The sequence below is a fragment of the Danio aesculapii genome, chromosome 13 (genome assembly GCF_903798145.1).
Source record: "Danio aesculapii chromosome 13, fDanAes4.1, whole genome shotgun sequence".
Taxonomy (NCBI): domain Eukaryota; kingdom Metazoa; phylum Chordata; class Actinopteri; order Cypriniformes; family Danionidae; genus Danio; species Danio aesculapii.
Genome location: NC_079447.1, coordinates 4,734,180 through 4,748,626, shown reverse-complemented (window position 1 = coordinate 4,748,626; position 14,447 = coordinate 4,734,180). Strand labels below are relative to the sequence as shown.

Genomic DNA, 14,447 nt, shown 5'->3' with positions numbered 1-14,447 from the left:
TAAATTGATATCTTATATTAAAGTAGAGGTTTAAAGTAATTTTTATTTGTATTTCTAATTGTATTTTCTATTTCGATATTTTGTCCGCTGCAGTTTGGTGCTATCATATGTTGTAGGAATGGACAATAAAAATGGCCCACAGGCAGTTTTGTCAAAATAAAAAGCAAATTGAAATTATTTTATGGGCGATCGCCGAAGGCGGGAACTTGCTAGGGGCGGTACGGGGAGACAAAATAAAACAAAACAAAAAACGTGCCCCAGTAAGCTTTAAGAGATATAATTTACTTTATGCAAATGTATTAATTTAGAGGGGTTATCCCAGAATAAAGATGTTTGGAGCCAATCACATTTGGCGTCTTTTGCACTCACAAGTTTGGTATTCTCTATGTGCAACCGAAACAACGCTGGTGAAAGCAAAGTGACGTATGCATGCAAAAAAACATTCCCACGCGCCACACACGCTGCTCCTGCTCTTGTTTACATGCACGCCGATAAAATATGCGCTGCGAAACCGGAGTAAAGGCCTTTTCTGTTACTTTTATGACACAAGGTGTCGACACGCAGCGAGTTTTAGCGAACATAATAGGCGAGAATGCCGTTATTTAGATTGCAACTATGCAGTTTATTTATAAGGATAGTGCCTTTTAAAAATATTTATAATTTCAGAGATTCAGTGTGTTGGCGGCCACCAGCCTGTCATACTGAGCAGAGCAAAGACGATTGACCTCCCGCAACAAGATGACGACAGAGACGGCAAAATAAGCCCTTAGCGGAGAAAAAAACTCAGCGTAAATCATTATAAATCAGGTAAGTGGCGTTCTAAGTCGATCTCTGTCTTTTGTATTTTGCAGTGCTGTATTTATACCATAGTAATCTGGTAGTGTTTGCTTTACGTTGGCTTTTTCTGGGTTAATTATTGTGATCTCCCGATTACAACAGAGAAATATTGGGAAATCTCTGTAGACTGATGGTATTTCATGCTGTTCAGCCTTATAATCTTAAATGTGAGCAAAAATCACCTGTTTTGTCATCACTTTAGACATTACACTAGAGAATCATTCAAACACTAGCTCTAAAGTGACGTTTGTGAATGAGCAATGGTTTCTGCTGTTCTGACGTCAGCTGCAGATGTGAATGAGTGGCGGAAGAAAGTAGTTCCTCATACAAAAGGATTTTTAGACTCTCCGTGTTTGTTGTGGCGATTCCTGATAAATAAGGGACTAAACTGAAGGAAAATTAATAAATGAACATAAAATAAGTGACTCCAGCCTTGAGTGTCACATGATTCTTTAGAAATCATCTTAATACATAGATTGTTTTATTATTATTATTAATATTATCAAAGATGAAAAGTTGCAACTGCTTCATTTTTTTATCATGGAAAACTAATTTCTTTGATAACAGAAAGTTCAGAAAAATTCTAAAAATAATTACAGTGGTCCCTTGTTAATCGCAAGAGTTACGTTCTACAAATAGCCGATAATCATTATAGATCAGTGGTTCTCAAACATTTTTTTTACCAAGTACCACCCGAAAAAAATTGTCTCTTCAATATTCCACCATAATGACCAGTATTGAAATACAGTAGCATAGGCCTAATTAAGTAGCTACAGCACTGCACAGCTCAAACACGAGGCAGATTAATTCCTACAGTACCACAGTTTGAGAACCACTGTTATAAACAGGGTTCATACACATTTTCATTCATTTTCTTTTCGGCTTAGTCCCTTTATTAATCCTTTATTAAACCACCAACTTATCGAGCATATGTTTTATACAGTGGAAGCCCTTCCAGCTGCAATCCATCTCTGGGAAACATCCATACACACTAATTCACATTCATACACTACAGACTATTTTAGCCTACCCAATTCACCTGTACCGCATGTCTTTGGACTGTGGGGGAAACCGGAGCACCTGGAGGAAACCCACGCCAACGCGGGGGGAACATGCAAACTCCACACAGAAACGCCAACTGACCCAGCCGAGGCTCAAACCAGCAGCCTTCTTGCTATGAAGTGACAACACTACCCACTGCGTCACCCTCATCCACATTTTTACTACTAAAATTCCAGGACTTTTTCATGACTTTTCCAAAACTTTCAGGTAAATATTCATAACCTAATGTTTCATGTAATGTCTACGTACACTGCATGTTTATTATCTGTAAAATAGTTTTAGAAAATATCTTGCCGTCTGGGTGATAATATTTTAGAAATGTTGGCTAGTGTTTTCATAAGACTTAAGAATAGTACTAATTAGCTTTTAGCACCCACAGTATCTTAGCCCTGCTGTTAGAGATGTTTTCTGGACACCACACTCAAAAATGTAGCTTGAATAACGACAAATACAAGTGAAAGAGAGCCGAAGCTGTAACTGCGAGTTGCTTTTTTTTTATCCCAAACAGAGAACATCGCATAAAGAGATGAACCACGCAATTGTATTAAAGGGCACATAGTTTACCTCTTTTTTATGATTTAATATTTTGGTTCTTCTGAGTGTGCCAGTTTAGGTTCAGTTTAAAACACAATTCAGATTTGTTTATTATAATGTGTTAAAAAGTGTCATGTTGGGGGCGTGTCCACAGTTCGCTGATTTAGGGGTGTGTTGCTTCACATGTAGACTAGTTTTGGCTTCCCGCCTAACGTAACAAGGGGGCGGGGCCATGAGCTCACCCGCTTTGTGTTTGCAACACAGACAGGCAGACTGAGAGAAGGAGCAGAGAGTACAAAATCATATGTGTCTTTGTACAGTTTTACAGCCAACTGTGTGCTAGTTTCAAGTGCCGAGCTTGTACACAGAAACTAATAACCACGCACACTGAATTAACTTTGACTGAGGCAGCGGATGCGCTGCTCGAAGCCGCGACACGGCACACCAGACACTCTCTGTGGCGCGGCAGAAACATGAAGTGTCCCGAATCGTCGCGCCACGCATTTTTCATTTCTAAACATAGGTTTCTGCAGCGGTCCGCGGCGCCCAGTCGTCGACTTGCGTGTACCCTGATAGAAACCTATGTTTAGAATTCTAAAACGCATGCTAGTTAAGATCACAGGGAGCTTCTGGGATCGCTAGAAATGCAAACAGCTGAAGTATAATGTAGACTCAATGAGAAGTACACACGTTTGCAAACCTACCTAACGATACAACCAATAATTCCGATTAGAGTGATAATGTGGAGAATATTGATCTTGTGTTGAGCCCAATGAGCCTTGCATCTAAAAATAGAGCTAGGGTGTTCCTTTAGCTGAAAATGGCGGACGTGAATCAACAAACTGAGGATATGATGACGCGCCTGTCAATCAATTCGGTGGGCGGGGGGACCGCACTCCTACGTGAAGTTGCGGTCGGTTTGAAAACCGCTCCAATTGGTCCACCGTTTTTATGTTGTTAAATTGAAAAAAAGCACTGGGTGTGTTTATTTCACCCCAATATGACGCTCTATACACCATACATGCACATATGTCTGTCCAAACAGCCTGAAAAGTAATTTTTTTACCATAGGTGCCCTTTAAAACTTACCCAATATTATCCCCTCAAGCATATTCAAGTAGATTGATTTTTGTTAAACAAATTAATATTCATGGCTTTTCCTAAATATTTTAGGCTTGTTTGTTTTTCCAAAACTTTTCCAGGCCTGGAAACGCCTTGTCAAAATTCCAAGACTTTTCCAGGTTTTCCAGGACCGTGTGAACCCTGTATAGATGTTTTTAGGCTGTAAAACCCCTCATTACACACTTAATACACTTTTCTCTCTTGCTTAAACACTCGCGTAACTTCTACCTTTCTTTAGCACACAAGTCTCAAACTGGATTCCTGGAGGGCCGCAGCTCTGCACAGTTTTGCTCTGATCCTAATCAAACACAGCTGATCCAACTAATCAAGGTGTTCAAGTGTACTAGAGACCATTAAGCAGGTGGGAGTTGGAGGTGGTTGGAGCAAAACTGCGCGGCCCTCCTGGAATTGAGTTTGAGACCATTGCCTACCGCAGGTGCCTTTCAGGGTGCAGAAGGTTTTGCTGACATTGTAGGGTTTATTAGGGAGAAAAATTGCAAACATACACAGTACAGAACGTCAGAGTCACACTGCTAGTGATCGAAGATTTACATTTGTGTATTTACATGTACATTTGGCAAGCTGAACGCATTCTGAACTGTACAGGAGACTTGGCACGGGAATATTGATTGACGGTCTACAGCCATTTAGGATGCAGAACATAATGCGATGTAAAAAAAAATCATGTCAATCTTGAAACTGCGAAGGCAAGGGACACTGTATTCTAAAAATTGATATCAATTTAAAGCTAATTTTCTAAATGAAAGTATTATTATTTAACAAACGACTACTACTAACCACAAGCCTCTGCATAACATGCATTTATACATTCATTAAATAATTCAAAGCAGGTCTGCCGTGCGTCATATTCCAGGCATTTATCTGCATTCTGAAAGCTGTTTCCTGCTGTCTGTAAGTACACAGTGTGAACCGCCGACTAATAGAGATATGAAAGGAGGAAAAACACTGCCTGGAGCCAATGATGAAGAAGAAACGTGTGTATGTGTGTGTCAGAAAACAGCAAGAGACAAACCTCTCTGAGCTCTCCTATTCTTCTCAGGGCTTTATCTTGACTCTGGCTGAGGATTGCCTGAAAAACACACAGGCAGAGACGAATGGCACACTAATATCAGAGCAGCTCATTAAAGGAAAAACATTAGAAAACATCCCCGGAGCTGCATTCACTCTGCTGCATCCGCTGAATGGGAAATTACCTGAGTTTTCTCTTTATCTCGCTGTGCGGTTCTGTAGGCTGTCACCAACTGAAAGAGGAACAAACAAATCCTCAGTTGGGTAAAAATCATCAACCTGGCAACCATCTTTACATTATTGACAAGTAAATGGAGTCAACAATAAATATAAAAGTGACTTTTCGTCTTACAACTATGACTTGGAAATGGAAAACAATAAGAAAAAAACAACAAAAAAATATGAAAAATAATAACAAAAAAAAAAACAGTCAGGTACTGGCAGGTGTGTGGTTGTTTGTGTGTGTGTGTGTGTGTGTGTGTGTGTGTGTGTGTGTGTGTGTGTGTGTGTATGTATAGGTAACTGTATAGGTGACTAGATGGAAAGGTCACAGTACATAAATATTATTATTTTATATATATATATATATATATATATATAAATATGCATGCATGTATGTATGCATGCATGTATGTATGTATATGTATGCATGCATGTATGTATATGTATGCATGTATGTATATGTATGTATGCATGTATGTGTATGTATGTGTATGTATATATATTTCGATTTTGTTTTTAAAAGACGGAGTTTGATGAACTGGATGAGCCTGTCCGACTGTCAGTGAATGAAAATGTCCCTTACCTCAAAACTTTGCGCATTATAAGAAAATGAAAACACACTGTGCAGTCAGAAGTGTAACATGCATTCATAACGTTTGTTTGCGCTGCGGCGCTACTTTGAATGAGTCCGATTTACTATTCATCAAACAGCAACACCGTTTCACAAAAGACAGAGTTAAGATGTCTTTCTTTTATCCCACATGGATGCTATGAGGATAAACAAGAGACCAAGAGACCGAGTATGGTGAGGATGAATGAATAAATGACAGCTTCTAAAATTGTCTGAGAGGCATCCCCTTTTTGCCCAGTAGGCCCACCTTGTGTTTTATTAGCTAATTTAAGCTATTTTTTTAAAAGATAAATAAAATCTATAAAACTTTACATTATTTGTAATACTTCATATTACCTATACGTCTGATAAGCTTTTAATATTAATGGACAATGTACAGATTTTGATGTTTCACAATGTTTTATTTGAATCTACCAAGCTTAGTTTACAATGTTTACATTTAAAATCTAAATCCCAAATATCAGAATTGACAACAGATCATTCAGATTTAATTAATTAATTAATTAATGTCAGTTTTAATGTTATTGATTAATGCAATTAATTGACAGATTTCATTCATTCATTTTCCTTCTGCTTTTTCCCTGATTTACCACAGCGGAATGAACTGCCACTTACTTGACAGATGTATTTTTAATTTTAGGTGGTTGGTGTAATGCGTTTTATGTTTGGAAAAATAATTTTTAATTGCATCTTTAGTGATTTTTCAACTAAATACGCTGTCTTGTCCCGATAGGTGGATTTAGAGGTTTTTGCAAAAAAAGCAGAGGTGGATTTAGCTGGTTTTGATGCAGAAAAAAAATCTAATTTGTTAAAAACCAAAGAATTGTCTAAAGTGACATTTATGAAAAAAAAAAAAGTTATTTTATTTACTAGATAATAACGCTATCATTACATATAAAATTAAACTTCTTAGCCTAATTATAGGAGCCTGATAGAAAATGCTCATTTACAAGAAAAGAGGTCTGATGGATTTAGAGTTTTGCATCTGAACTCTTCATATGTAATCTTAAATTCCTATAATACTGATCAATAGATACCACTATCACTACCATGAACAGAAAAAAAAGATCTCAAAAGACGCCCTTTCAAGTCGTGAAACAAATATATATATATATATATATATATATATATATATATATATATATATATATATATATATATATATTTTAGTGATGGATTTTAATTATTTAGTCTGACATGTTTACGGTTCCAAAATATTTTAAATGTTTCTGAAGATAAAATATATTGTGTTCAATGGGGGAATAAAGTTGTTGTTTTATATCCAGACATTTAAAAAAAGAAGATATGTTAGAGCAGTGATCACAATACCATGAAACTGTGATATTTTAATCCAAGGTTATCACACTGTCAGAATCTTATACCGGTCCATGCCTACCTCTGAGTATTTCCCTCTGTAGTTCCCAAGGCTTCTCTCCACTCGGTGCAGACGGTGGAGCAGCTGCTCTCTGGACAGACTCTCCACGCTGCCGGGCGAATCCTCCGCCTCGCTCTCGATGTCTGACGGAGGGTCGTATGCGGGCGCTTCATTCTCTCCGGTCTGAGTAAGCGATTCTCTGGAGGAGCTTCTGATCAGGCTGTCTCGCGAGCCAGAGCGGAATAGCCCTTCACTGCGTCCTGATCCCCGGAGCAAAGACTCCACAGAGGAGACCTTCTGCTGGAGCTTCTGTGCCAGAGACTGAGACTCCTCTCTCTGCAGGACAGACAATGATAATCTGAACAATTCTTTTAAGGTCTTTTTGGTAGCTCATTGGTTAGCACTGTTGTTTTAAAGCAAAAAGGCTGCTGGTTCAAGCCCCGGCTGGGTCAGTCAGCGTTTCTGTGTGGAGTTTGCATGTTCTCCCCATGTTAGCGTAGGTTTCCTCCGGGTGCTCCGGTTTCCCCCACAGTCTAAACACATGCAGTATTGGTGATTTGAAAAAGCTACATTGGCCTTATTGTGTGTGTGCGTGTGTGAATGTGAGAGTGTATGGATGTTTTCCAGTACTGGGTTGCAGCTGGAAAGGGATTTGCTGTGTAAAACAAATGCTGGATAAGTTGGCGGTTCATTCTGCCGTGATAACCAAAATTTCAAAACCATGATTTCCAAAGTAAATATGCATAAAACAACAAGTCGCATTGCTCTAAAACAGGAGTTTCCAAACTTTTCAGCCTGTGACCTCCAAAAGTACAATGCCAGCGACTTGCAACCCCCAATATCCTCTAAGGTGGTTATAAATATATAAACTTTACACAATGTTAAGTATGCGCACACATACCAATAGGCCCAAGTCTATTCATCATTTAATTATAAAGAACGCCACTCAGAGTTGAGTTGTGGTCTGTAGCGTCAGGTGTCAGAAAGTTTAACCTGGTACCAAAAAAATTAATGTGCTGACTCTTTAATATTATTATTATTATGATTTAACAATCACCCCAGGGGTCGCAAAAATGAATAAATAAATTAATTAATGTAAAAAATAATTAAAAAAATCAAAAGGCTACTGGCTTGTTATTTGCATGTTGTTGTTTTAATATAACTAATAACTACTTTTTTTTCTTCTGTAGGTTATGGATAAAATATTAAAATATGGTAATTCTGATTCTGATAAAACGAATTCGATTTTTGGAAATCACCCAGTGACCCAGCTCTTTGTCCCATGACCCCCCGATGGGTCCCAACCCCCATTCTGGGAACCACTTCTCTAAAATAAACAATCAAAAAATAAATAAAACTATAAAATCAAGGGTGGAAATACCACAAAAGAACTAATTTAATGTAATATTCCAAATATATTTAAGTAACATATATTTAAATGAAACATATTTAACTACAAATACAAATCTTTATTTAAAAATACTGCAATTTTGAATGAATTTAATGCAAAATTGCTGAATGAAAGTCTAACTCTTACATCAGACATTATATAAAAGGTTTTGGAATGGTCAAATAATTTGTGATACATGTAGGGCTGCACAATATATGGTTTCAGCATCGATATCACAATGTGTGCATCTGCAATGGTCACATCACAAGATATGCAATGTTGAGTCTGAATTATACATGAGGAGGAGCTAAAGAATTGTATGTAAATACTCTATTTATAGGGAATTTATACAAAAAAAAAAGTTCTTAAAATTTTTGCCTTGTTTGTAGTCCAAATATATACAGTTGAAGTCAGAATTATAAGCCCCCCTGAATTATTAGCTCCCCTGCTTATTTTTTCCCCCAATTTCTGTTTAAGGGAGAGAAGATTTTCAACACATTTCTAAACATAATAGTGTTAACTCATCTCTAATAACTGATTTATTTTATCTTTGCCATGATGACAGTAAATAATATTTGACTAGATATTTTTCAAGACACTTCTATACAGCTTAAAGTGACATTTAAAGGCTTAACTAGGTTAATTAGGTTAACTATGTAGGTTAGGGTAATTAGGCAAGTTATTGTATAATGATGGTTTGTTCTGTAGACTATTGAAAGGGGCTAATACTTTTAAAGGGGCTAATACTTTTGCCCTTAAAATGGTTTTAAAAAAAGATTAAAAACTGCTTTCATTCTAGCCAAAATAAAACTAATAAGACTTTCTCCAGAAGAAAAAATATTATCAGACATACTGTGAAAATTTCCATGCTCTGTTAAAAATAAATAAATAAATAAATAAATAAATAAATAAATAAATAAATAAATAAATAAATAAATAATTCTGACTTCAACTGCACATTCCAAAGCCAAAATCAAGATTATTTTACTTCACTGACAGATAATGGTGCTTGTTTTAGGAAAAACTTTTAGGGCTCTAGCTTAATGATCTAGGCACAAAGTCTAAAGCATTAGCACAAAAGCATTAAGGGCATGTTTGAATCCGCTTTTGATATTTTAAAGGTATGGAAAAATATGGTCTGTACCCCGGCGCAGGGTCTAACAGGGTTGTGCTTATTCTCTTAATGAGTTATGGGTGTGCTTTGAGCACAACGTGCATTGAACCAATCAGAGTCTTATCTCCCATTCCCTTTAAGAGTCAGGTGCATCATGCCACGGCATTGTACGCACTCTGCTGAAGACATCCATTAGCCTACATATTTAATTTAGCTTGTTAAGCGCAAAGATTTGTTTCAAAACTATTTCTAAATTCAGTTCTAATTTCCAGCAAACAAATAAATGAACAATAATAATGAAGTGTGGTGAATAAACTGAGTTATATCCAAACACACGTCCTGTTCTTACGCCCTATATGGTGATGCAGACGTCTCCAAAACCCGACAGCTGGACAAATCTAAACTTGTTTTTATTCAAACAAATATAAATATGCATATACTACTACTATACAATACAATACTACTACTACTAATAATAATAATAATATTATACTAATGCAAATTGTCATGAATAAACTGAAAAAGCACCCTCGGGGTGAAGAAGGCATGAAGGCAGTAGTTTTTATATTTATGTACAAAAATAATACGTTTTGTAACATTTTAATCCTTTAATTGTTTTCATATGGAAAGATATTTGTGTGTTGCTGTACATCTTGTGTGTATTAATGTGTAAGCGTTTGGACCTGCATAGGCACATAACTAACACGCTCTGCGCTAGACATTAGAGCAGCTTTTAGTTGGTCAATGGCGCGGTCTGTTTCAGTTCCTCAAAATACCAATGCACCAACAATGCGCCTTAACACACCTCTTTTATAGACCAGCACACCTATGAGTCCACAAAGAGGCGCAAATGGATTTGCTATTGTTATGAACCGCACAGTTTTGCGTGTATGTTCTTTCTGTCTATCCGTCTCTCTCGATCTCTCTCTCTCTCTCTCTACTGGCCCTATCATTTTTACAGGTACCGCCTACTTCGAAGCACTATTGGCTGACAGGACTGCCAATCTAAATCAACCATGTGAAGACGACTTCTCTCTCTGCCAATCGCGTTTGCTGCAGAGCCCTATAAATAGGAAGCGGCAACGGGAAGAGATCAGCTGCTGCTGTTGTTGTTTTGGCTTGTTGTCTGTTTGGTGGTGTCCGTGTGTTTTGTAGCTGTTACGGATGTTGACTTTGAGTGAGATTTACTGATGTTGACTTTGAGTGAGATTTGTTTGAGAGTTCTGATGTGTGTCTTTACATCTCTAGCCCGCTAATGCTCCATTAAAAATCCTTCTGTGACTTTTGACAAGGGAGATCTGGAACAACCTAGTAAGTCACGTGACATACATACTTTGCACGCAGGATTATTGATGTATAGACACACTAGTTAGCGAAGTGCGCTAATTTTGTATTTCTATTTTTTCAGATTAGTGTAAGTTCAGGGCGCTTTTGGCGCTGAAGACTTTTCTTTTCATATTGTTTTCTTATTTAGTGGTTTGGGGAGGAGTTTAAGGGAATATTTTTGTTATATTTATTTCTTTGATTTTTGCTAGCGCAACTTCAGTTCCCTCTCCCGGGTTTATCTTGGTTCTTTTCAACTTATTGTTTATAAATATTGTAAATACTGTGGGAGCAATAAATCTTTTGCGGTGCTAATTTGTAGTTGTCTTCTCTTGCCATTTTAATCTCCAGTTTATACTTTGGTCATCTTTATGTTACTCCTTTTAATTCCCTAGACATATTTTCATCAAGGATCGTAACACTATTTAAACAACATGGCGCAAAACATGAAAATTTGAGTCGTGCTGATCTGAAAATAGTAACAAATTGCACCAAACACGTCTTGTGCCTTGTTGCGCCAGGTGTATGATAGGGCCCTTAATTTCGCCTTATTTTTTCTAAAGATGAAATCAAAACAATATTTTTTTTTAATCACAGAAAAATATCAGATTTCTCCAATATTGTTCAGTCCTAGCTGCATGTCACATTTTCTTTTTTATTTCATTTAGGACCAGGTCTTTGCTTTACCATTAAACACACTAAAGCACATACACAATCAGAGACTTACCTGAGGAGAAGCGACTCCATCCCCGTTCACACTGCCTCTGGGAGAGCTGCCGGCTGCTTTACCACTCTGCGCCAGAACAAAAGCAAACACACATGAGTGAAAGTGCCTGACGGTTATCTCAGACCCGGTTAGTACTCCTCCAAGCTCTCGTGCTGCACCCCGATTACTCTGGGAGCAATATTAGTCTTTGCTACAAGAAATGCAGGGGCTTGTAATTAATAAACCCAGCCTGACCTCATGCAGTCGGAGAGGAACACGGGGGTTAAAAACAAACGCACACGGCACATCTATTGCGTTAAACACACAAGGAGTTAAACACAGCAGCACTACAGTCAAACCCGGTGGAGGAGCTGGTTACTGAGAGCGTGCGCATTTGCATTGAGTTCTGCAGGAGTTAAACGGCCACAGCAGTCATCTACTGCACTGGAATATCTGTAAATTAGCAGTGTTCGGTTTCAGTTTTCAATTGGATTATGAGATCTTGATCTTTCACCGGATGTTGATAGAAATCCATATACACAAAGAAAACAAATCTAATTAATTAACAAATGAAGTTATGTGTAATAAAATGAAATGACACAGAGAATAGGTATTGAGTACATGAAGAAAGGAAGGTGTAGAAAGGCATGGAAAGCCCAGACAGCAGCTGAAATCTCTCAGTAGTTCTTAAGCATAGGGCTGTGCAATAAATCGAAAATCTGATTTCGATTTCGGCTTCTAACGATTATGAAAAAGCATTAATCGAGATAAACGATTATTGCATCATATACCGCCCCCTTTCAAGTTGTACACATTTGTTGCTCTGCAAAGCTCAGTTCCACGTGAACATTACTAAAAGCATGTACTGTAATGTAACGTTTGCAGCACGGGATGCACATCGTTCATTGATGAACATTCGAGTCATTCATGTTTAAAAGCGCGAACGAGACCGCACGCTTCTGTGTGTGTGTGTGTGTGCACGCTTAGCCTCAGAGACGAGCGAAGCACACACATCTAACGCCATCTTAATGTGAGCACTTCAATGGTCAAATACATGCACAATTGTGTCAGAGCACGGTGTTTAGTAAATATTCATATTAACCCTCATTTGAGTAATAAACAAACGAGTTGAGAATCAAAAGACACGTCAAAGTGAAACGATATCAGAGCCGCACTATTCTTAAAGTGACAGCGTGCAATATTCCTCCTGCCGCCTGTTTTTATTATGAATCAAACAACAAATGGAGAAATTCCCTCACTGCTCTTGACTGAAGGACTTTTATAGCTAATGTTTTTTTCTTACAGTGAAGAAGCTTAAAGCACAGTTTGTTTCATATTTTTATTCTATTGTATTCATTTCCCTATCTTTATTTACAGGGAGGAATATAACTGTGCATATATACAGTTAAAGTCAGAATTATTAGCCCTCCTGAATTATTAGCGACCCTTTCCCCCCAATTTCTGTTTAATGCTGATTTATTTTCAAGCCATTTTTAAACATAACAGATTTAATAACTAATTTTGAATAACTGATCTCTTTTATCTTAGCTTTGATGACAGTACATTATATTTGACTAGATATTTTTCAAGACACTAGTATTCAGCTTAAAGTGACATTCAAAGGCTTATATAGGGTAATTAGGCAAGTCAGTGTATAACAGTAGTTTCTTCTGCAGACAATCAAAAATATATACTGCTTAAAGGGGCTAATAATATTAACCTTAAAATAGGTCTCAAAATATTAAAAACTGCTTTTATTCTAGCCGAAATTAAACAAATAAGCCTTTCTCCAGAAGAAAAAAATATAAAAATTCATCTGTTAAATATAATTTGGGAAATATTTATATATATTAAAAAAAAAATTCACAGGAGGGATGTTCCCGGATGACCTACTACTTCTGGCGAGATTCTGAAGTGTGTATCTAATGGACACTACGCTGTCCCATAATGTCTCACGAGATAAATCATGAATGGGAGTGAAGCAGCGCAACTGATGCGGGTGTGTCACGTGATCATGACAAAATGGCGGATGTAGTACGTTCGAGTTCCATTCATACTCATATCCATTCACATCGAATTCCAGTATCGTGACAAAACCACTTGGAAATTAGAAATGTACTTAATAAATAAAATCAGCTAAACAAAATATGTTCTCACAAGAGGGCGAATAATTTTGACTTCAACTGATAATCGTTTTGAATAATCGTGATTACAATTATGACCAAAATAATCATGATTATGATTTTTCCCATAATCGAGCAGCCCTACTTCAGCAACTCTCTGCTCTTCCTCAGTGTAAATGAATATCAGCTGCTTCAGTCCAACATTTACATTAGCAGGAGGATGAAGATGAACCCAGTGTGGACATTTCAGCAAGACAATGATCCAAAACACAGCCAAGGAGACTCTTAAATGCTTTCAGAGAAAGAAAATCCAGCTGTGGAATGGCCCAGCCAATCACCTGACCTGAATCCAATAGAAAATACAGAATAAAGCTCAGATTTGATAGATGAGACCCACAGAACCATCAAGATTTGTACACACTGCTGAAGTCTGTGTAAAACTCACACCTGAGCAATGCATGTGACTTAATTCTCCATATGAGAGGTGTCTTTAAGCTGCCCTCACTTAAAAAGCCTTTTATATAAAGCTTTAAATACATTTCAGTAGTTCAGTGCTTTCTCCTTGTGTCATTTTATTCTTTTTACACAGAACTCATTTTTCAGATATATATATATATATATATATATATATTTTTTTTTATGTTTGTAGTGTTTGGTTTTTTTACACAAATCTGGTTCAATTCCATGTCAACAGCTCCTTTAGAAATATTATTCCCAGGAAAAAACATGTGTTTAATACTTATTTCCCCAACTGTACATATCTAATTTATATTATTTGCCCGACATACTATACACACACACACAATACAACACACAATATAAATATAATACCTGATTATAGTACTGCAAAGCTTTCTAACATAATGCAGCTAAATATTACGCATAATCAATGAAAAATACAGTCAATAAATAACACAGAACTAATTTTGTGCAGATATAAAGTATTTTCATTAGCCCAAAAAAATTTAAATGCTCTGGG

At 37.0% G+C, this 14,447-nt stretch overlaps 1 protein-coding gene across 3 annotated transcripts in view; it reads right to left on the bottom strand.

Annotated features, from left to right (window-relative positions):
* The window catches only part of golga4 (golgin A4), a 92,569-nt gene that overhangs the window by 64,669 nt on the left and 13,453 nt on the right, over positions 1 to 14,447 (bottom strand). For all 3 annotated transcript variants that reach the window (XM_056471377.1, XM_056471378.1, XM_056471379.1), the window contains 4 exons: positions 11,367 to 11,432; positions 6,834 to 7,148; positions 4,770 to 4,817; positions 4,589 to 4,645 (listed from right to left, as the gene is read on the bottom strand). In XM_056471377.1, coding sequence (XP_056327352.1) covers positions 4,589 to 4,645; positions 4,770 to 4,817; positions 6,834 to 7,148; positions 11,367 to 11,432 — 486 coding nt within the window. The remainder of the gene's footprint in view (positions 1 to 4,588; positions 4,646 to 4,769; positions 4,818 to 6,833; positions 7,149 to 11,366; positions 11,433 to 14,447) is intronic.